The 21,642-nt window shown below is 43.7% G+C and overlaps 1 protein-coding gene across 2 annotated transcripts in view; it reads left to right on the forward strand.

Moving 5' to 3' along the window:
* The first annotated feature begins 209 nt into the window (after window positions 1-209).
* Window positions 210-21,642, forward strand: part of PARP12 (poly(ADP-ribose) polymerase family member 12) — a 75,390-nt gene continuing 53,957 nt past the window's right edge. Inside the window, exons 1-4 of one of the 2 annotated variants that reach the window (XM_037836031.1) lie at window positions 210-647; window positions 9,468-9,603; window positions 12,492-12,792; window positions 14,874-14,975. In XM_037836031.1, coding sequence (XP_037691959.1) covers window positions 214-647; window positions 9,468-9,603; window positions 12,492-12,792; window positions 14,874-14,975 — 973 coding nt within the window. In that variant the 5' untranslated portion in view covers window positions 210-213. The remainder of the gene's footprint in view (window positions 648-9,467; window positions 9,604-12,491; window positions 12,793-14,873; window positions 14,976-21,642) is intronic. The other variant, XM_037836032.1, reaches the window with a different exon arrangement.

The raw sequence follows: 21,642 nt of genomic DNA on the forward strand, positions 1-21,642 counted from the left end.
ACCGAAAAAAGATCCTCAAAAAACGACCAAGTAAACGAGCTTGGCGTCGGGCAGGGCCGGCCCGCGGCCGACACTCACAGCTGGGGGTACTGAGGCCGGAAGGCGAAAACCGCCTTCAGCTGAGGGCCTGTAGGCGTGGCGAGGCGCTACAGCTTCTGTTTTCTTAGGGCAGGGGTAGCTTTCGGTTTCGTTTCCAACTTGTGTCTCCACCCCATGGGAGCAGCCCAGCCTGCGGGTGGTACGCCGCCATTGGCGTCCCGCAACCCCGCCGTCCGACGGGCGCAGGCCCGGGTATCGCGCCCCGCCGACCCGGCCATGGCACACGCCGCAGTCGTCGGCGAGGTGACCCAGGTGCTGTGCGCGGCCGGGGGCGGCTTGGAACTGCAGGAGCTGAAGCGCCGGCTGCGGAATGGCGTCGGTACGGACGCGCTGGAGCGGCTGCTGCTGGAGAGCGGACGCTTCGCGGTGGTGCAGAGGCCGGCCGCGGGAGGCGAGGCGGCGGTGGCCGAGCGGGTGGTGCTGGCCGCCTCGGCGCTGCGCTTGTGCCGCGCCCACCAGGGCATCAAGGCAAGCTGTTCGGGGCTCTGTGCGCAGCTGCACCTCTGCAAGTTCTTGGTATATGGGGCCTGTAAATTCCAGAAGGCCGGGTAAGGCGCTGCGCTGGGAAGCTTCGACGTCTGAGTCCGGGTGGGTTGTTGGAGGTGGTAGAGGGGAGAAAGGACCCGAGCCGCCACGTCTCCCAGCTCGTTTTGGCATTTAATAAAGTTTGAGGAGACCATTAGGTGACCTTTCCTTGGCTTCTCCCCCTTAATTCTCGTCAGCAAACATTTGTTAAGCTCCTGTTGGGTGCCTGGCACTGTGCTAGGGGCTGAGGTTCCAACGGTTCCTTCAGGCTCTCGGAAATTCCGGAGACGGATTTAGCGTGTGGTACCTTCTGGGATGCTCAGGGTGTGGCGGGAGTGGGGGTGGGGAGGGTGGCGGGGTAGAGGGAAGGTGAGGCACTCGTGCCCAGTCCTGGCGGGGGAAGGAGGGACGCTTAGGAAGAAAAGGGTCTGTGTCTGGTCCCTTCTGGTTGCTCCACGACGCCTAGGGTCTCCGGTGCCAGATCTGAGGGCCAGACAATGGAGAGCTTTCTTTGCCCGGCGGCCGCTTGGAAGGAATCTTTTAAAACCTCACTCCACCCTGGTTGCGCACCTGTTTAAAATCTGACAGTGACTTGTGCTGTATCTGGGTTAAAATGCAAACTCCTTACCGCTGCCCACAAGCACCTTTGGGAAGTGGACCCTGAGCTCCTACCCCCGCCATGGCCTCTCCTGAATGCTGTTCTGTTCCTGGAACGCTGCGAGCCTTCTCTCATCTGGTGGCTTTGCTCTGCCTCGAATGCCTTTCCCCTGGTTTGCTCCTTGAATCATTCAGGCCTCAACGTGAATACCCCCCTTCCCCTTTTTCTGAGGCCTTTTTCACCACCCCTCCTCTGTTTCTCCATCACATCGTCCTGTTTGCTTCATAGCACCTACCCCATACCCCACCCCACCCCAGAAGAACGGAAACTCGGAGGGCAGACGTCGGAGCTGTCTTGCCTCTGACTCGCTATCTCCTCAGCGTTTAGCACCGTTCTCGGCATAGCAGGTGGTCAGTGAGATTTGTGGAATAGGTTGATGAGGTTTATGGTAAGGAATTTGGACCTCACCCTGAAGATGACAGGACACAGCAGATGGCAGGAGAGAGCAACTGTCATGTTTGCACTTTAGGAAGATATCTTAGGTAGTGGTGTGGATGCTGATTTAGAGGAGATGTTAAAGAAACTCTTAGGAAATTAGTTATTTAGGAGAATAAGCTTCTGCTGCTTCTTCTTTAGAAAGTATTTCTTGCTCAGGTCAGGTGCAGTTGTTAGCATGGAGTGGGGACTTTGCTCCACGCAGTCATTCGAGGACCCAGGCAGACTGACCTTTGTCATCCTCAACACATGGCTCTTAAAAATGTTCTGGGTATCAAGTCCATGTGGGCAGATGGAAAAGACAGAAGGGAGAAGGTTGCCTGGGAAGTTTTTAATGGGCCAAATCTAGAATTGTTGGATCTCCTTCCAAATCCAGAAGCTAACACATGACCCCAACTAGATGCTAGGGAGGATGTACCAGGGACAGCTGTCCAGAAATATCTAGAGGAGAATTTTCCAAGGCCCAGTAAGGAATTGGAGTTGAAGAGGAAGGGATGTGTTTGGAAGAAATTTGGGAGAGATTGAGAGTTGCTGACTGGGTGGTAACAGGATATGAAGGAGTTGTCAACTCCCAGGTTTCTGCCCCATCTGTGGGGCGTGTTGTTGACTGAAAGGTCGGGAAGAGGATTTCAGTTTTGAAGTGTGCCCAGGAGGCAACTCTCTAGGTCTGAAGCTTGGGAGGAAGACCAGGGCCAGAGGGGCTAGTTCGGGAGTTGTTGGGTGGTATATGCAGTGGCTGAAGCTACGGGAGTGAATCAGATCCCAGTGGTGGAGTCTGAGTCCTGAAAAGAGCTGAGTGTGGAACACTGGGGAAACCAGCCTTTGAAATACTGGTGGAGGAAAATGGACCTCAGAAGAGAATGAGGAACAGAAGCCAGAGAGGGAAAAGATACACAATAAATGGGTAGGTGGATGATGAATGATGTAATGATGGGAGTCATCGATGCATCTTTTTTTGTTTTGTTTTGCTTTATTTTTTTTTAATTCAGTTTTATTGAGATATAGTCACATAACACAATCATCCGTGGTGTACAATCAGCTGTTCACAGTACCATCATATAGTTGTGCATTCATCACCCCAATCTATTTTTTGAACATTTTCCTTATACCAGAAAAAGCAAAAATAAAAATAAAAAGTAAAAAAGAACACCCATATCATCCCCTCCCACCCTATTTTTTCACTTGGTTTTTGTCCCCATTTTTCTACTCATCCATCCATACAGTGGATAAAGGGAATGTGATCCACAAGGCTTTCACAATCACAGTCGCCCCTTGTAAGCTGCATTGCCATACAATCATCTTCAAGAGTCAAGGCTACTGGGTTGCAGTTTGATAGTTTCAGGTATTTACTTCTAGCTATTCCAGTGCATTAAAATCTAAAAAGGGTTATCTATATAGTGCATAAGAATGCCCACCATAGTGACCTCTTGACTTCTTTTAGAATCTCTCAGCCACTGAAACTTTATTTTGTTTCATTTCGCATCCCCTTTTTGGTCAAGAAGATGTTCTCAAACCCACAATGTCATGTCCCGCGTTGCCAGATTTACACCCCTGGGAGTCAGATCCCGCGTAGAGGGGAGGGCAGTGCGTTCACCTGCTGAGTTGGCTTAGCTAGAGAGAGGGCCACATCTGAACAACAAAGAGGCAGTTAGGGATATTCTCAGGCACAACTACAAGCAGGTTTAGTCTCTCCTTTGCAGTAACAAGCTTCACAAGAGCAAGTACTGAGACAGAGGGCTGTAACAAACCTCCAGACCTCAGTGTTTGTGAGAATATCAGAAACAATCCAGGTGACGAAGCCCAGCACCTCTGCATTTTCCCCCAGATCCTCAGGGGGGACCTGCATATATATTTTTATTCTCTGCCCAAATTACTTTGGGATGTGTTGCTGTTTCACACTAACCTTTACAAACCTACCAGGTTTTACTTCCTCTTATTCATGTAATTATGGTATTTGAACAAACTGTACAAGTTAAATTGTTTAGGAAATATAGATGATGAATCTTTATAATGTCATAATTTGGTAAAATAAAGATGGTAACCTTTTTCTCATGGTAGTCCCCAAAATTTGGGGTCAGATTTTACTTATCTTGGAAATGTAGATGTCTGGTATTTATTGGCCTAGATGAATGAGTTTTCTTCTTCATTCTTTACCTTTCTCTCTTCCTTACATTTTACATGGGAATTTCTTGAATATTCCTTCTTTAACTGTTTCTGGACCCTTTTGGGGAGAATGGGATTAGTTTGCTGTATTTTCTGTGTTTTCCCTTTGACTCTTCTTGTCTTCTTGAACTGTTTTTGTTTGTTGCTGACAGAGTTCTCAGGGAATCCCTGGCTCCTGACTCCCAGCCATGTGCTTAGGAGGCGGTGGAGCCTGGTGGTCAAGAGCACAGTCCCAAGAGCCAGCCTGCCTTGTTTGAATCCTGGCTTTGCTCCTTGTTAGCTGGGTAACCTTGAGGAAGTGACTTTACATCTGAGATTCAGTTTCCTTATCTGTGAAAGGGAGTTAATACTGTTGTTCACCTCATAGGCTTGTTGTGAGGACTGTGTGAGTTAATTCGTAAAACATTAGGCGATTCCCTGGTACATAGTAGATGCTCAGTAAGCTTTAGCAGTAATCATCATCATCATCATCTTTATAATTATTTGATATATTTGGCTTTGGCAGGACCAAGTTTTTAGCATTTTTATCCTTTCTCCCTAGAATGTTCTTCCCTCCTCTCCTTTTCTGGTTCATCCTCAGCCTTTAAGGATTCAGCCTGGGCTTTACACCTTCCAGGAGCTTTCCCCTGATTTCTTCCTTATGTCTTTCCCCAGTCCAGACTGGCTCAGGTGCCCCTTGTCTCTGTGCTGATGTATTCTGAACCCAGCAGAACTTGCACTTTCTACTCCGTATTAAAATCATGTCTGTCATCTCCATTAGATGAGAAAAAGAGAAGTGTCAAGAGTGACTCTTTGGCCTGTGTCTGGAAGGGGGAAGTTGCCTTTTACTGAGAAGTGGGAGATTGTGGAAGGAGCAGGTTTGGAGGGGAGTAGATCAGGGGTTCAGATCTGGGATGCTTATAAGTTACTCAAGTAGAGCTGTTGAGTAGGCAGTGCAGTCTCAAGTTCAAAGGATTGTCCGCCAGTGCCTGGGTAAGTGCCTGTTACATGGTAGTTGGACAAATGCCTTTTTTTTCTGAAATAAATTCAAACTTACAGTAGCAGTTGCAGAAATAATACAAACCTCATACACAGAACTCCAGCATACCCCAATGCCCCTCCACCGATACTCCGATCTACCAACTTTAAAATTTTGTTACTTTACCATTTCCTTCTTTCCCTGGCTGTCTATCATCCATCATCTATTGCTCTGTCTTCTGAACACATGAGAGCAAGTTGCACACATCCTTGAACAAATAATATAATTCACATATACATTTCCTATGAACAAGAATATTCATTTATGTAATCACATTAAATATAGTTAAGAAGTTCAAGAAATTTAACATTGATATAAAGCTTACATTCTATATTTCATTTTTTTCTTATGTCCCAATTGTGTCCTTTTGAGCCTTTTTCCTCTATTCTTAGATCTCATCCTGGATCATCTATGGCATTTAATTGTCATTTTCTATTTAGACTGCCTTTTTTTTTCAATTGTGGAAACATATATACAGCATAAATCTTCCCATTCCAACCCCTCCCAAGCATTCCATTTAGTGGGATTAATCACATTCACAGTGTTGCAATGCCATCACCTTCCCACCATCCATTACTAGAAATTTCCCTTCACCCCAAACAGAAGCCCTACACTCCTTTCTTATTAACTCCCCATTGCCCCTTCCCCCACTGCTCGTAACCCATACTCTGCTTTTCATCTCTATGATCATAGTCTCTGATACATTCTTTGTGTTTACCATGGGGCTTAAATTTAACATCTTAAGTCTGTAACAATCTTGTTTTCTTTGATACCAACTTAACTTCAATAGGATATGTAGACTATGTCCCTATACTCCTCCGTTCCCCCACCTTTATGTAGTTCTTGTCAAAAATTACATATTTTACATGGAGTCCAAAACCACTGATTTATCATTATACTTTATGTATTTTAGATCCTGTATGAAGTAAATAGTGGAGTTACAAATCAAAAATACAGTAGTATTGGTATTTATATTTACCGTGTGATCTTTACTGGAAATCTTTATTTCTTCATGTGGTTTCAGTCAATTGTTTAGTGTCCCTTCCTTTCAGCCTGCACAATTCTCTTTAGCATTTCTAAAAGAAAATTTCTTTGAATACCCTTCTCTTCCCCTTCTGGGACACCAATGAGTCTACTGGTGATGAAGTCCCTCAGCTTTTGATTATCCAGGAATGTTTTCATCTCCCCCTCATTTTCACCCTTCAGGTGTTTGTGAATTTTCTAAGTCTCTGATAGTTATTGACTTCTATTTGTATTCCATTGTGCTCAGAGAATGTGCTTTGAATAATTTCAATTTTCTTAAATTTATTGAGGCTTGCTTTATGTCCCAGCCTGTGGTCTATTCTGGAGAAAGTTCCGTGATCACCAGAGAAGAATGTGTATCCTGGTGATTTGGGATGTAATATTCTATATATGTCTGTTAAATTTCTCTGTATCTCTCTCTCCTTTCTTTGTTTCTCTGTCTGTAGGGCTCTCTTTAGTATCTGAAGTAGGGCAAGTCTTTGATTAGCAAAATCTCTCAGCATTTGTTTGTCTGTGAAAAATTTAAGCTCTCCCTCAAATTTGAAGGAGAGCTTTGCTGGATAAAGTATTTTTGGTTAGAAATTTTTCTCTCTCAGAATTTTAAATATGTCATGCCACTGCCTTCTCGCCTCCATGGTGGCTGCTGAGTAGTCACTACTTAGTCTTATGTTGTTTCCTTTGGATGTGGTGAATTGCTTTTCTCTTGCTGCTTTCAGAACTTGGTCCTTCTCTTCAGTATTTGACAGTCTGATCAGAATATGCCTCGGAATGGGTTTGTTTGGATTTATTCTGTTTGGAGTTTGCTGGGCATTTATGCTTTGTGTATTTATATTGTATAGAAGGTTTGGGAAATTTTCCCCAGCAATTTCTTTGAATACTCTTTCTAGACCTTTACCCTTCTCTTCCCCTTCTGGGGCACCAATGAGTCTTAAATTTGGATGTTTTATTTTATCTATCGTATCCCTGAGCTCCATTTCTGCTTTTTTGATTTTTTTTCCCCATTCTTTCTTTTGTTCTTTCATTTTCCATTTTGTGGTTCTCGAGGTTGCTGAGTCATTGGTTCAGCTTCCTCTAGTCTTGTACTGTGAATATCCAGAATCTTTTTAATTTGGTCAGCAGTTTCTTTTATTTCCATAAGGTCATCTATTTTTTTATTTACTTTTGCAGTTTCTTCTTTATGCTCTTCTAGGGTCTTCCTCATGTCCTTTATATCCTGTGCCATGCTCTCGTTGTTTGTCTTTAGTTCTTTGATTAATTGCTCCAAGTACTGTGTCTCCTCTGATCTTTTGATTTGGGTGTTTGGATTTGGGTTCTCCATATCATGTGGTTTTTTCATATGCTTTAAAATTTTCTGTTGTTTTTGGGCTCTTGGCATTTGCTTTACTTGATAGGGTTCTTTCAGGATATGAAGGATTATTCAGACACGAATCTCTAATTTCTCAGATCTACAGCTTGGTGGCGTACATTTTCTCTAACCAGCAGATGGCGTCCGCAAGCCACCTATTCCCCTCAAGTCAGGTCTCCCCAACCTTGTCTTTGTGGTGTGTGGGGGTCTGGTTCTTGTGGGATCCAGTTGGTGCACCAAGTTTGGGTGTGTTGTTGGTGCTGTCTGCCCTGAATGTGGGGTGTGTGTCTGAGCGATTAGGGAGGGAGGGCAGCTTTAATAATCAAACCTCCCAGGTGTTACTGGTCCGAACCTTCTATTTCAGTCTCGCCACAGATTGTCTCTGCCACTAACCCACAAGTCCTTCGTATTGGCGTAGGGTTCCTGAGATTTCCGGGTGGGTTCCTCTTCCCAGCCATGCCCTTCTAGGGCCTCTGCTGAGAGAAGGCTGTGCTATGTCACAAGTGCGCGCTGTCCCTGAAGGGAAGCCCTGGGCCGCCGGGCCATGCAGGGGCGTTCCCAGCCTACTGTAAAGGTGGCTGAATGGGGCTTGTTAATTTCCCCCTCTTCGCACAGCTCCGCCTTCCCAGCTCCGGGACAATTAGCTGTGGGTGTGCAAAAGGCCATTGTCCACACCCGATATTGTGGCATGTGTGCGGTGTTACCGGAAACACTTCCCATCACATTGGGTCCCTTGGCGCAACTCTGGGCTGTCCGGGAAGATGGCTGCCAGGGGCGTGGTTTTTTCCCCTTTTGGCTCACCTCTGCCCTTCTTGCTCTGAGACACCTAGCAGTGGGTGTGCGAAAGGCTATCTTCCACGCCAGATATTGAGGCGTTTGCACAGCCCGTTCCTGCCGTGCTTCACTGTGTGGTTCTCACTGCCGTATCTGCAGCTGCTTTTGTTTTTTTTTAAAAAAAGAGCTAGTCCGCCTCCAAACGCCAACCCACGGTTTTCCCTATACCGCAGCATGGCTGCCAGACATTCAGCCAGCTCACTCACTTGTTTCAGAACGCAGGGTCCCGGTTTCACCAAGTGCACAGTCCCTGTGGATTTAGCAGACCTTGTCCAGCTGGTGCATTGCTGGAACTGGTGTTCTGGGTCACTTCCTGGCCTCTACCTAGTATTTTTCATGGAGGTGTTTTTTTTGCCCTGTCTCTCCTAGCTGCCATCTTAGGTTCTTACCAGGACAAATGCTTTTTGAATGGAAATTTGTTCAGAGACACTCAAGTAAAAGCTGTCCTCTTTCTACTTTACCACTTAAAAAAAAAAGGCAAATGTATGTACCTACTCCTCTGCCTCAGAAGGATCAAGTCCTCCTACCCTCTCTCTTATGGAATTGATTTCTTCCTTAAGCAGGAGAGGAAATCAGTGAGGATGCAAATTGTGAGAAGCCTCAGGGGTTTTTGGTGAAGAATGATTTAGAATGGCTGAGGGTGTCCTGGGATTCAGAAACGGGAGGGGGTGAAGGCAGTTGGTTCTGTGAATAACCCAGGTGAGTGTCTGTACCTCCTTTAGGCGCCTTGCCCTGCAGGGTGGCAGAGAAAGTAGGACTGTTTCACCCCTCTCCCTGTGCGATGACGTGGCCTTAGATTCAGGTGTGGCCGTGTCTGAGTCAAGCAAATACTGTTTGACTCTTCTGGGTCCTGGTGTCCCATGCAGTCATTTAAAGGTTTATCTTTGGATCTCAGGGTGTGGTGCCAGTTTCTGGCTCGTTAGTTAAGTGTTCAACAAATGCTTGTTGATCGAAAGAGTGGAGGGTGGGCCTAAGGTAGACCCTTGGAGAAAATGTTTCATCTTGCCCTGTGTGTGTATGTGTAGCGGTGTGTGTGTGGGGGTGTGTTCACCTGTAACCATGAGGCACCCCTGCTCATTTATTCAGCAAATGTTAAGTGCCTACCAAGTACCAAGGCTCCTTTTACACATTGCTATGTGACATGAGTACTCTTGGGGTAATGGCCCTATAATTTTTATCAAATGCCTGCTGAGAGATGCTGTCCTGAGCCCTAGAACTTGCAGGGTATTCTCTCTTTCTTTGTAAATGAGCATGGTGGTTTCTTGTTGCATGGGCATGCTGGTTTTTCTCTAGTGTTCGTAAACAATGTCAGGAAGTGTTGAACATTTCTCTTTAAGACTGATTTTACCAGCACTGTTTCTTTGCAGGAAAAGCTGTAGGAATGATCACAGCTTGAAGACCAGTCACAACGTGGGTGTGCTCAGAACTCATGGTGTTGACCACCTCAGCTATGGTGAGCTCTGCCAGCTCTTGTTTCAGAATGATGACTGGCTTTTGCCTGAGGTGAGTATCAGGAAGGGACCTGTTTATTTGCAAATAATAGGAGAGAGGCCAAAAGGTTGGAAGATAGGGAAATATTATGGCTGAAGAGAAGCTGAGGACCACATCCTGACTGAGAACCATAGGTTTGATTCCTGGCCCTGCTGCTTTCTAGACCTGTGACCTTGAGCCAGTTTCATTCTCTCTTGAAGCTGGTGCCTCCTTTGCAGGGCTTTTGTGAGGTTGAGGGAACCTGTTTGGGCATCCCTGAAGCAAAAGGTTACTTTACACCCTGTTAAGGGTGATGACAGACTCCAACATGCCTCATTCCTGTCCAGCAAGAATTATAACCACACTGTTCAGTATTGTTAGACACAGTTCATATGTGGAGAAGTTCTCCAGAGCTGCTGACAGGCAGATGATGTTCTCTCTGCTAATTCAGTTTTGTACCCAAGGAATTGGGAACTTTAGTTGATGGAATTCTCGTATTGTGTTTCAAACAGTAACCCCTTGGTTTCAAAGCTTGCTACAATGGTTATGCATTTCTTCCGAGAAGCAAATGCCAAAATGGGGTTAGAGGTACAAGGCATTTATTGGAGGAGGGAGCAGGAGAAGGCGGGAGAGCCTCAGGCCTGACATTTCTGGAAAGAATGAGGGGAGCAAGGAGGATTGGGTAGGAAGAGTCTCCCACTGCAGTGCAGTTCTAAGAAAGGTTCCCGCAGGACATCAGAAAGTCCTTGAGCTAAAGGCGCTGTTGGAGGACTCCTGTATCTTACCAAATGGGCCTGCTTTAATGCTCAGCTATTGGCTGGCAGCCTGTGGGAAGTGTGGCTGTGGCGTGAACAAGGTGGTTGTCCAGATGGAGCAGCTGGAACCTTCAGTTAATTTGCTCTCCACAGTAGATGATCTGAGAGGACCACTTTTAAGGCCAGCACAGGTTGTATGTGATGCTCTTGCACTATTTTTGGGTTGGTGTTAACAGAGATTAAGTTGGTATATTTTAAATGCTTCTGTATTATTCAATTAAAATAGCTCATTTGAAAAAAGTGCTAGCATTTCATAGAGACTGGCACATGATAGGTAGTAACTATTTTCTTTTGCCTTTTGCTAATTAGGATTCGTTTAATTCAGGGAAGCTTTATTGACTATCCACTTTATTGGTTAGGCACTGGTGATAAGGAGATAAAAGGCCCAGTTCTTCTCCAGGAGTCACATTTAGCAGATAAGAAGGACAAGTCAATGGATGACTGCAAGGTCGTTTTTCAAATGCTCTAACAGAAACTAGCACTCTGGTCTGTGAGAATACAGTTTGGGGAGGAGGGGGGAGAGGGGGGAGGCGTGTCAGGGAAGGCATCCTGGAGTAGATGCCTACTCTGAGCCCTGGATGATTGAAGGTGAGATGGGTGAAGAAGACAGAGGCTTTCTAGACACAGGGAACACAGAGGAGGAAGCTGGTGTGGTTAGGCACAGTAGGAAGTTCACCATCACCTGAGTATACGGTGAGAGAGGAGAAGAAAGAAATAGGTAGGCAGAGGCTTTTGCACACAGGCCTTTGATATCACAAAAGGGGGTTGTATATATGTGTGTGGTTTGTGTTTAGAGAAATTTGGGCTTTAACATTTTGGAAGGATCATTTTGTCAGCAGGGTGAGTAGCAGCAGGTGACTGGGTAGGAATGTGTGTAGCATTTGTCTGAGGAATATTACCACATTTTGCTTTGCTAAAGAGTTTGGAAGGATGGGTGTGCAGGTTAGCAAACGGGAGTTAAGACCTAGCTTTTCAGCCAGGGTTTCTACTCTGTCTAGTTGCCTTACCAGATGACTGGTTGGGGGTGGGCACCTGATTCAAGCACCGGCTATGTGCCAGGCACTGTATTAGGTACTTCATATGTTTCTCATTTGATCTCACAACCGCCCTGTGTAGTCGGCATTATCCCCATTTTAGGGATTAAAGAGCTGTTGAGTGGCTTGCCCAAGGTCATGTAGCTTGTGAGTGGCAGAGTTGATGTAAGGGCCCAGCCGTCTCTCTGGCTCTTCCCTGAGGGCCTCCCTTTCCTAAGTGGGGTCCTTGCTGATCTAAGTCTGGTTTCTGTGATCCTCTGGTCCATTTTCCCACCTTTATTAAGAGAAGTTGTGGGTTTACAGAACAACCATGCCAGGATTCCCATATAATATTATTAACACTTTGCATTAGTGTAGCCTCTGGTGCATTTTCACATCTTGCTAAATACAATGCCTGTGAATCCAGTGGATGGCCTTTTGGTGGTTTCTGGTCTGGTTTCCTGCTCCAGAAATTTTGAGTGAAGAGAAGTAGCAGTTAATTGAAGTTCAAGTCACAGCTTTGCCTACCCAGTTCAACAAACACTGAATGCGCCAGGTGCTGTGGATAGCTGTGTGGCCTAGGGCAAGCCATTTAACTTCTCTGAGGCTTGTTTTGCTCCCTTGAGAAATGCAAGGGTTGTGTTTGTCTCTAGGATGCATTAAATCTTCAGCCTCCTTGACCCAGAGTCACAAAATAAAAAGGGTTGGAGAAAACTGGAGCCTGTATAGAAAAGTTGATGAGTCAGTGAGAGAGTGTAGGATGATTCTAAGGGTCTTTAGGAAGGAGAATATAAAGTTCTTCTATTCGATTTACATTAAAATGTCCAAGTGAAAGGAGAAGTCTGGCCGTTTGTGGTTCTTTGAATTTTCCGAGCAGAGGGGCTTGTTCTAAGCAGTCTGCTCATTCAGTTCCTGTTTTAAACAAGGGCATCTGTTTGCAGCCATCCTTCCAGATATAGGGATGTTTTTGTAGCCATGAATTGTATGGCCTATGTGGTCATAAGAGCCCTTTCTAAACAGTGGACTGGTCAGAGGGAGGTGGGGTTACACAGACCCTTCCTAAGTTGGTGTCTTTTTTCTCCTCTGTCAACAGATCTGCATGCATTACAACAAAGGAGATGGACCCTATGGCTCCTGTTCCTATAAAAAGCAATGTATCAAACTTCACACCTGCCAGTACTTTTTACAGGGTGAATGCAAGTTTGGCACTAGCTGTAAGAGATCCCATGATTTCTTGAATTCTGAGAACCTGGAAAAATTTAAGAAACTGGGCATGAGTTCAGACCTTTTGAGCAGACTGCCTTCCATTTACAGAAATGCTCATGACATCAAGAATAAGAGCTCTGCCCCGAGCAGAGTGCCCGTTCCTCTTCCAGGTCCACAGCGGATTTCTGGTAAGGCTGGTGGGAAAGTTCTGCAGGCCCTGAGCTGGGGTTCCTGGGTTCCAGTTGGCCGTTAAATGGAATGCATGACTTTGGGCAAGTCTGTGCTACTTTTACTTAAAGAGTTGGTTTTCCCTTCCTACCTAGTGAAAGTTGTGGAGCTATATTGAAATCATAGATGTGAATGAACTTGAAAAGCAAGATGTTCTAGACAAATGTGAATTGGTATTGTTGAAGAATTCTAGATGTGCCTGATTTGCACTGGAATGAGAGACTCTGCTCTTCCCCCGATATAGTGTCTCCCTAAACCCCCAAGAGAGCTTGCTTTTCAACGAAGAACCCCAAAGTTAGGAATGCCGTGCTGCATAATTCCAGGGGCTTCCTTCACATTGTAAAAAAAAATGAGTAATAGAAGCATATTTTAATTTTGATATTGGCTGTCTTCTTGACATGAATAAATGGAATTTAGTTATTGTAAATTTGTCTGCTTTAAGCACTTCTCATCTCCAGCGCCTAGTAGTGCCTGGCCCACAGTAGGTACTCAAACATTTGTTGAATGAATGAGTGTGCTAAGATACTTATTTCTTTTTAATGGAGTGTCAGGCTTAGTGACAAGTAAGTGGGGGAATTTTGAGCAGAAGTTGTTTAATAAGTGTGAATGGATATGGGAAATGAATGACATCCATCTGGGAGGTTATGATATATTGGTATCCTTTGGATTTCATGATATAGACAGTTGGCCGGCCTTTCTGTTTATCTTTTCTTTCATTTTGCAGATTTAAGTGCTTGCTGTGTGCTAAGCACTGAACTGGGCCCTTGTCATAGCTTGGTGATAATGACACAAGGCTCCACCTGGGGCTTACAATCAAACCTGCTTGTACAGCTGTAGTGATATGTTGGATTTTTGATAGACCCCTTCCTAAAAATATCAGGTGGTGCCAAGACTACCAGCAAAAAATTTTATTATCTGAAATTTACATTTACAGTTTTTTCTGGTCATATGTGTTCTTTCTTCACATTTCCTTCAGTTATTTTTTGCTCATTTCTTTCAACTATAGGAAACCTAGAAGTGGACTAGTTTTGCTTTAAATAGGTCTTTAATAGTATCAGTTGGGTTACAGCCTTGTGAGAAGGGAGGGGAAGGATCTTCTCAGCGAAGTCAGATCCAGAGAATAGCCACTCTCAAGGAGAGAGGAAGGGCGACCTTGAGGGTCCCATAGGCGTGAGTTATGAGGCCCAGCCTTGTGGTATCTAAGGGACTTAAAAAAAGAAGAGGGAAGGTGAATAACAAAATGACAGGTGGTACTAAATAGGGAGGGGTGGCTAATGAATTTTAAATGCTTATTGGGGGTAGGTGGGTGGGCAAATGTAATTGTTAAGGAAATACTCATAGCAGTACTGGTAAAAGTAGTCTTTGAAAGAACCTACATTCCCTTTTATTCTGATTCTTACGATTAACCTAAAACTAAGGAGATATCTATTATTCTGATATGTAGGGTTTCCATTTTTTGCCTTTTTATTAGTATTAGTACACATTTCTAATAGTTCATTAAGAGGTTTGGGTTATGGAAAATCAAATTTAGTTTATAGAAGGTAGCCCTCCACTAGCCCTCTGAGGTCGTAAGAGGATGTAGATATAGAAGGAATCTTAGGCTACCTCAACACATAGGGTAGTGGTCCTCTTCCCTATTATAAAATGGCCGTAGGCCCCACTCCAGGAGGTTGTGATTCAGGCATTCCTGGGTGGAGCCTGACACTTGGGTGGAGCCCAGGCACTTGTATTTTTTAAAATGTCTCCTGGCAATTCTGATGGGCAGCCAGAGTTGAGATAAACCCCTCCTGGACTGGCAAGCAGCCAGGTGGCCTTGGGTTCCTTGGCTCCTCCCTAAATAGCAGAGGGCCTCTCTGTCTTATGTTTGAGGGCACTTTCAGCCCTAACATTATAGGATGTTGTGGGGTTACCTTGCACACTTTTGTCTTGTGTAGAAAGATGGAATGAATCTTTTTTTCTCTGCTTTGTGCATTGAACCATCCTAACCCCATATAAGAAACTTTGATGGAAGCTGAAACATCTCTGTGGTGTTTCTTTGTAGGAAGAAGAGACAGTTCAGGTTCTGTGTCCTCAGACACTACCAGCCAAGAAGAGAGTGATGAGATCTGCTTGTACCATATTTGGAAAAGTTGTAGCTTTCAAGGTAAGTCAGAGGAACCCCCATCATCACACTTACAGGAGGGATATTTGCTTCTCGTTCCTGGGACCAGAGCTCTGTTCTGAGGCTACCCCTGAGGTCTTCTACCCGCTGTCCATAAAGGATCAGGACCATTCTTAGTGGTGAGCTGGTATGGCACTTTGGCCAAACCAGTTATAAACCTGTTTGCTGGGGAGTTGGGGATGGTAGGAATTGAGTTTCTAAAAACAAACTGTAGGTCAGTTTTTGGGAATGAACCATTTGGTTCATTCAGCAAATTAGTGTTAAGTGCTGACCCTTGGTCAGCTTATTTTGGAGTCACAGACCTGCACGAGACAGGGATGCTCAGACTAGTGGGAAGAAAGATAAGTGTCATGGCGATAATAAATAATAATAATGATGATAGTAAACTTAGAAATGCCTTGGAAACTGGAAAAGACCTCACTGGAGAGGAGATACTTGTGTTAGCTTTTGTAGGATGTGTAATTGTTTAAATTAGGGGTTTTTCTCTGTTGACCCACAGTGTACTTCACAGGCTCCTTTATCAGAAGTAGCAGTTCTTGTGTGTGTATGTGTACCTCTGTATTTTTACTAAACCTTTGTTTTCTTCTTACTGCTATCCTCGGCTTTGACTGAAGAAAGATTCCTTCTCAAATTCAGTGACTCCTCTTAAAAAAAACAACAACCAAAACTTCTTGTTTCATTTTCAGTCTTTAAAAATTAGCCAAGAAAAAAAAGCAACTTGCCGGGCAGTCTGGTGAGCTGTATGTTTTAGTTACTCCTCCAGGAAAGTAGGTAAAAAGCCAGGAACTGCGTGGACTGGACACCACAGAGCAATCTGTCTTTGGGCATACTTCATACAACACTCATGAAAACGTGGAACTGCTGAGATCAGCGAAATCTGTAAGTTTTTGCGGCCAGGGGACCCGCGCCCCTCCCTGCCAGGCTCAGTCCCGGGGGAGGAGGGGCTGTCAGCTCCAGGAAGGAGAAGGGAGAATTGCAGTGGCTGCTCTCATCGGAAACTCATTCTACTGATTCAAACTCCAACCATAGATAGACTGAGGCCAGACACCAGAGACTCTGAGAGCAGCCAGCCCAGCAGAGAGGAGACGGGCATAGAAGGAAAACAACACGAGAAGCTCCAAAGTAAAAGCAGAGGATTTTTGGAGTTCTGGTGAACACAGAAAGGGGAAGGGCGGAGATCAGGCCTTGAGGCGCATATGCAAATCCCGAAGCAAGGCTGATCTCTCTGCCCAGGGCACCTTTCCTTAATGGCCCTGGTTGCTTTGTCTATTAGCATTTCAATAACCCATTAGATCTCTGTGGAGGGCCGTTTTTTTTTTTTTTTTTTTTTTTTTTTAAATCCTTTTTGCTTTTTCTAAAACAATTACTCTAAGAAGCTCAATACAGAAAGCTTCAAAGAATTGAAATTTGGGCACGTCAAGTCAAGAGCAGAAATAAGAGAGCTCTGAGACAAAAGGCAATAATCCAGTGGCTGAGAAAATTCACTAAACAACACAACTTCCCAAGAAAAGGGGGTGTCCGCTCACAGCCACCATCCTGGTGGACAGGAAACACTCCTGCCCATCGCCAGCCCCATAGCCCAGAGCTGCCCCAGACAACCCAGTGTGACGGAAGTGCTTCAAATAACAGGCACACACCACAAAACTGGGCGTGGACATTAGCCTTCCCTGCAACCTCAGCTGAATGTCCCAGAGCTGGGAAGGGGGAGCAGTGTGAATTAACAGAGCCCCATTCAGCCATCATTTGAGCAGACTGGGAGCCTCCCAACACAGCCCAGCAGCCCAGAACTGCCCTGGGGGGACGGCACTCACCTGTGACATAGCACAGTTATCCCTCAACAGAGGACCCGGGGTGCACAGCCTGGAAGAGGGGCCCACTTGCAAGTCTCAGGAGCCATACGCCAATACCAAAGACTTGTGGGTCAGTGGCAGAGACAAACTGTGGCAGGACTGAACTGAAGGATTAGACTATTGCAGTAGCTTTAAAACTCTAGGATCATCAGGGAGATTTGATTGTTAGGGCCACCCCCCCTCCCCGACTGCCCAGAAACACGCCCCACATACAGGGCAGGCAACACCAACTACACACGCAAGCTTGGGACACCAATTGGGCCCCACAAGACTCACTCCCCCACTCACCAAAAAGGCTAAGCAGGGGAGATCTGGCTTGTGGAGAACAGGTGGCTCGTGGACGCCACCTGCTGGTTAGTTAGAGAAAGTGTACTCCACGAAGCTGTAGATCTGATAAATTAGAGATAAGGACTTCAACTGGTCTACAAACCCTAAAAGAACCCTATCAAGGACAGCAAATGCCACGAGGCCAAAAACAACAGAAAATTATAAAGCATATGAAAAAACCAGACGATATGGATAACCCAAGCCCAAGCACCCAAATCAAAAGACCAGAAGAGACACACCTAGAGCAGCTACTCAAAGAACTAAAGATGAACAATGAGACCCTAGTACGGGATATGAAGGAAATCAAGAAGACCCTAGAAGAGCATAAAGAAGACATTGCAAGACTAAATAAAAAAATGGATGATCTTATGGAAATTAAAGAAACTGTTGACCAAATTAAAAAGATTCTGGACACTCATAGTACAAGACTAGAGGAAGTTGAACAACGAATCAGTGACCTGGAAGATGACAGAATGGAAAATGAAAGCATAAAAGAAAGAATGGGGAAAAAAATTGAAAAAACTCGAAATGGACCTCAGGGATATGATAGATAATATGAAGCGTCCGAATATAAGACTCATTGGTGTCCCAGAAGGGGAAGAAAAGGGTAAAGGTCTAGGAAGAGTATTCAAAGAAATTGTTGGGGAAAACTTCCCAAATCTTCTAAACAACATAAATACACAAATCATAAATGCTCAGCGAACTCCAAATAGAATAAATCCAAAAAAAACCCACTCCGAGACATATACTGATCACACTGTCAAACATAGAAGAGAAGGAGCAAGTTCTGAAAGCAGCAAGAGAAAGCAATTCACCACATACAAAGGAAACAGCATAAGACTAAGTAGTGACTACTCAGCAGCCACCATGGAGGCGAGAAGGCAATGGCACGATATATTTAAAATTCTGAGAGAGAGGAATTTCCAGCCAAGAATACTTTATCCAGCAAAGCTCTCCTTCAAATTTGAGGGAGAGCTTAAATTTTTCACAGACAAAGAAATGCTGAGAGAATTTGCTAACAAGAGACCTGCCCTACTGGAGATACTAAAGGGAGCCCTACAGACAGAGAAACAAAGACAGGACAGAGAGACTTGGAGAAAGGTTCAGTACTAAAGAGATTCGGTATGGGTACAATAAAGGATATTAATAGAGAGAGGGAAAAATATGGCAAACATAATCCAAAGGATAAGATGGCCGATTCAAGAAATGCCTTCACGGTTTTAACGTTGAATGTAAATGGATTAAACTCCCCAATTAAAAGATATAGATTCGCAGAATGGATCAAAAAAAATGAACCATCGATATGTTGCATACAAGAGACTCATCTTAGACACAGGGACACAAAGAAATTGAAAGTGAAAGGATGGAAAAAAAATATTTCATGCAAGCTACAGCCAAAAGAAAGCAGGTGTAGCAATATTAATCTCAGATAAAATAGACTTCAAATGCAGGGATGTTTTGAGAGACAAAGAAGGCCACTACATACTAATAAAAGGGGCAATTCAGCAAGAAGAAATAACAATCGTAAATGTCTATGCACCCAATCAAGGTGCCACAAAATACATGAGAGAAACATTGGCAAAACTAAAGGAAGCAATTGATGTTTCCACAATAATTGTGGGAGACTTCAACACATCACTCTCTCCTATAGATAGATCAACCAGACAGAAGACCAATAAGGAAATTGAAAACCTAAACAATCTGATAAATGAATTAGATTTAACAGACATCTACAGGACATTACATCCCAAATCACCAGGATACACATACTTTTCTAGTGCTCACGGAACTTTCTCCAGAATAGATCATATGCTGGGACATAAAACAAGCCTCAATAAATTTAAAAAGATTGAAATTATTCAAAGCACATTCTCTGACCACAATGGAATACAATTAGAAGTCAATAACCATCAGAGACTTAGAAAATTCACAAATACCTGGAGGTTAAACAACACACTCCTAAACAATCAGTGGGTTAAAGAAGAAATAGCAAGAGAAATTGCTAAATATATAGAGACGAATGAAAATGAGAACACAACATACCAAAACCTATGGGATGCAGCAAAGCAGTGCTAAGGGGGAAATTTATAGCACTAAACGCATATATTAAAAAGGAAGAAAGAGCCAAAATCAAAGAACTAATGGATCAACTGAAGAAGCTAGAAAATGAACAGCAAACCAATCCTAAACCAAGTAGAAGAAAAGAAATAACAAGGATTAAAGCAGAAATAAATGACATAGAGAACAAAAAAACAATAGAAAGGATAAATATCACCAAAAGTTGGTTCTTTGAGAAGATCAACAAGATTGACAAGCCCCTAGCTAGACTGACAAAATCAAAAAGAGAGAAGACCCATATAAACAAAATAATGAATGAAAAAGGTGACATAACTGCAGATCCTGAAGAAATTAAAAAAATTATAAGAGGATATTATGAACAACTGTATGGCAACAAACTGGATAATGTAGAAGAAATGGACAATTTCCTGGAAACATATGAACAACCTAGACTGACCAGAGAAGAAATAGAAGACCTCAACCAACCCATCACAAGCAAAGAGATCCAATCAGTCATCAAAAATCTTCCCACAAATAAATGCCCAGGGCCAGATGGCTTCACAGGGGAATTCTACCAAACTTTCCAGAAAGAACTGACACCAATCTTACTCAAACTCTTTCAAAACATTGAAAAAAATGGAACACTACCTAACTCATTTTATGAAGCTAACATCAATCTAATACCAAAACCAGGCAAAGATGCTACAAAAAAGGAAAACTACCGGCCAATCTCCCTAATGAATATAGATGCAAAAATCCTCAACAAAATACTTGCAAATCGAATCCAAAGACACATTAAAAAAATCATAAAAATTAGCCAAGCAATTCATGAATACTTTCACATTGCAAAAGAGTCAAATAATACAGAGTCAAGTGTGGAAGTCTTCCTTCACCCTTACCCAAAGGTAAAGACATGCTATGTGGTTGTGATTTTTATGTTATATATATTTAAAGCAGGTGGGAACATCTGATACATAGTATTCAAGCTGCTTTTTTTTTTTTACTTACATGGGATTTAGAGACTGCAGATTTATAGGTAAATCTATCTCACTTTAGAAAACAATTGCCTAGAATTCAGTTATATTGATCCTCCCTTGAATTTCCATGTACATAAGTCTTTGGGCACTTGTGTGTATTTCGGTGGATGTTCTGGTTTGCTAATGCTGCTGTTATGCAAAACACCAGAAATGGACTGGCTTTTATAAAGGGGGTTTATTTGTTACACAGTTACAGTCTTAAGGCCATAAAGTGTCCAAGGTAACACATCAGCAATTGGGTGCTTTCACTGGATGGTGGCCAATGATGTCCAGAAAACCTGTGTTATCTGGGAAGGCATGTGGCCTGCATCTGCTCCAGAATTCTGGTTTCAAAATGGCTTTCTCTCTGGACGTTCCTCTCTAGGCTGCAGCAGTTCTCCAAAATGTCACTCTTAGCTGCTCTCAGGTTGTGTTTCAAAATGGCATTCTCCAAAATGTCTCTGTGTCAGCTTCTCAGGGCAAACTCTGGGCTAGTACCTCCAAAGCATCAGCAAAACTCTGCTTTCAACAGCCATCTTCAAAATGTCTCTGTAAGTTGCAGCAGCAAGCTCCTTCTGTCTGATCTCTTATATGGGGCTCTAGTAAACTAATCAAGGCCAGCGCTGAATGGGTGGGGTCACATCTCCATGGAAACAACCTAATCCAAAGGTTCCAATTTAATCAACACTAGTACATCTGCCCCCACAAGATTGCATCAAAGAACATGGCTTTCTCTGGGGGACATAATATATGCAAACCGGTACAGTGGGATAGATTCCTGGAAATAGAATTGCTAGTCAAGAGAATATGTGCTATGTAGATAGAAAGATAGCTAGATATACATAAATGTTTTAAAAATCAACTCTATTGAGATATAATTTACTTACAATATAATGCATCCCTTTTAAGTGTACAACTATGAGTTTTGGTGAATGTCTGTGCTCATGTAACCATCGCTTTAATCAAGATATGGAATGGTTTCATGACTTCAGGTTCCCTATGCTCCTTTACAGTTACCACCCCCAAATCTCCAACCCCAGGCAATCCCTGATCTACTTTTTGTCACTGGCAGTTAGATTTGCCTTTTCTAGAATTTCATGTAAATGCAAAGTCATATGGTAAGTACTCTTCTGCACCTGGCTTGTCTCACTCAGCATGTTTTTGAGATTGAACCATATTGGACATTATGAAGTTTGTTCCATTGTATTGCTGAATAGTAATCCACATATGTTGACTACAATTTGTTTATCCATTTATATGTTGATGAATGTTTGAGTTGCTTCTATTTTTTGACCTTTACAACTGTAAACATTCATGTACAAGACTTCATGTGGATTTATGTTTTCTTTCTCTTGGGTAAAGACCTAGAAGTTGAATTACTGGGTTATATGATGTGTG

This window comes from Choloepus didactylus, chromosome 5 (genome assembly GCF_015220235.1).
Source record: "Choloepus didactylus isolate mChoDid1 chromosome 5, mChoDid1.pri, whole genome shotgun sequence".
Taxonomy (NCBI): Eukaryota; Metazoa; Chordata; class Mammalia; order Pilosa; family Megalonychidae; genus Choloepus; species Choloepus didactylus.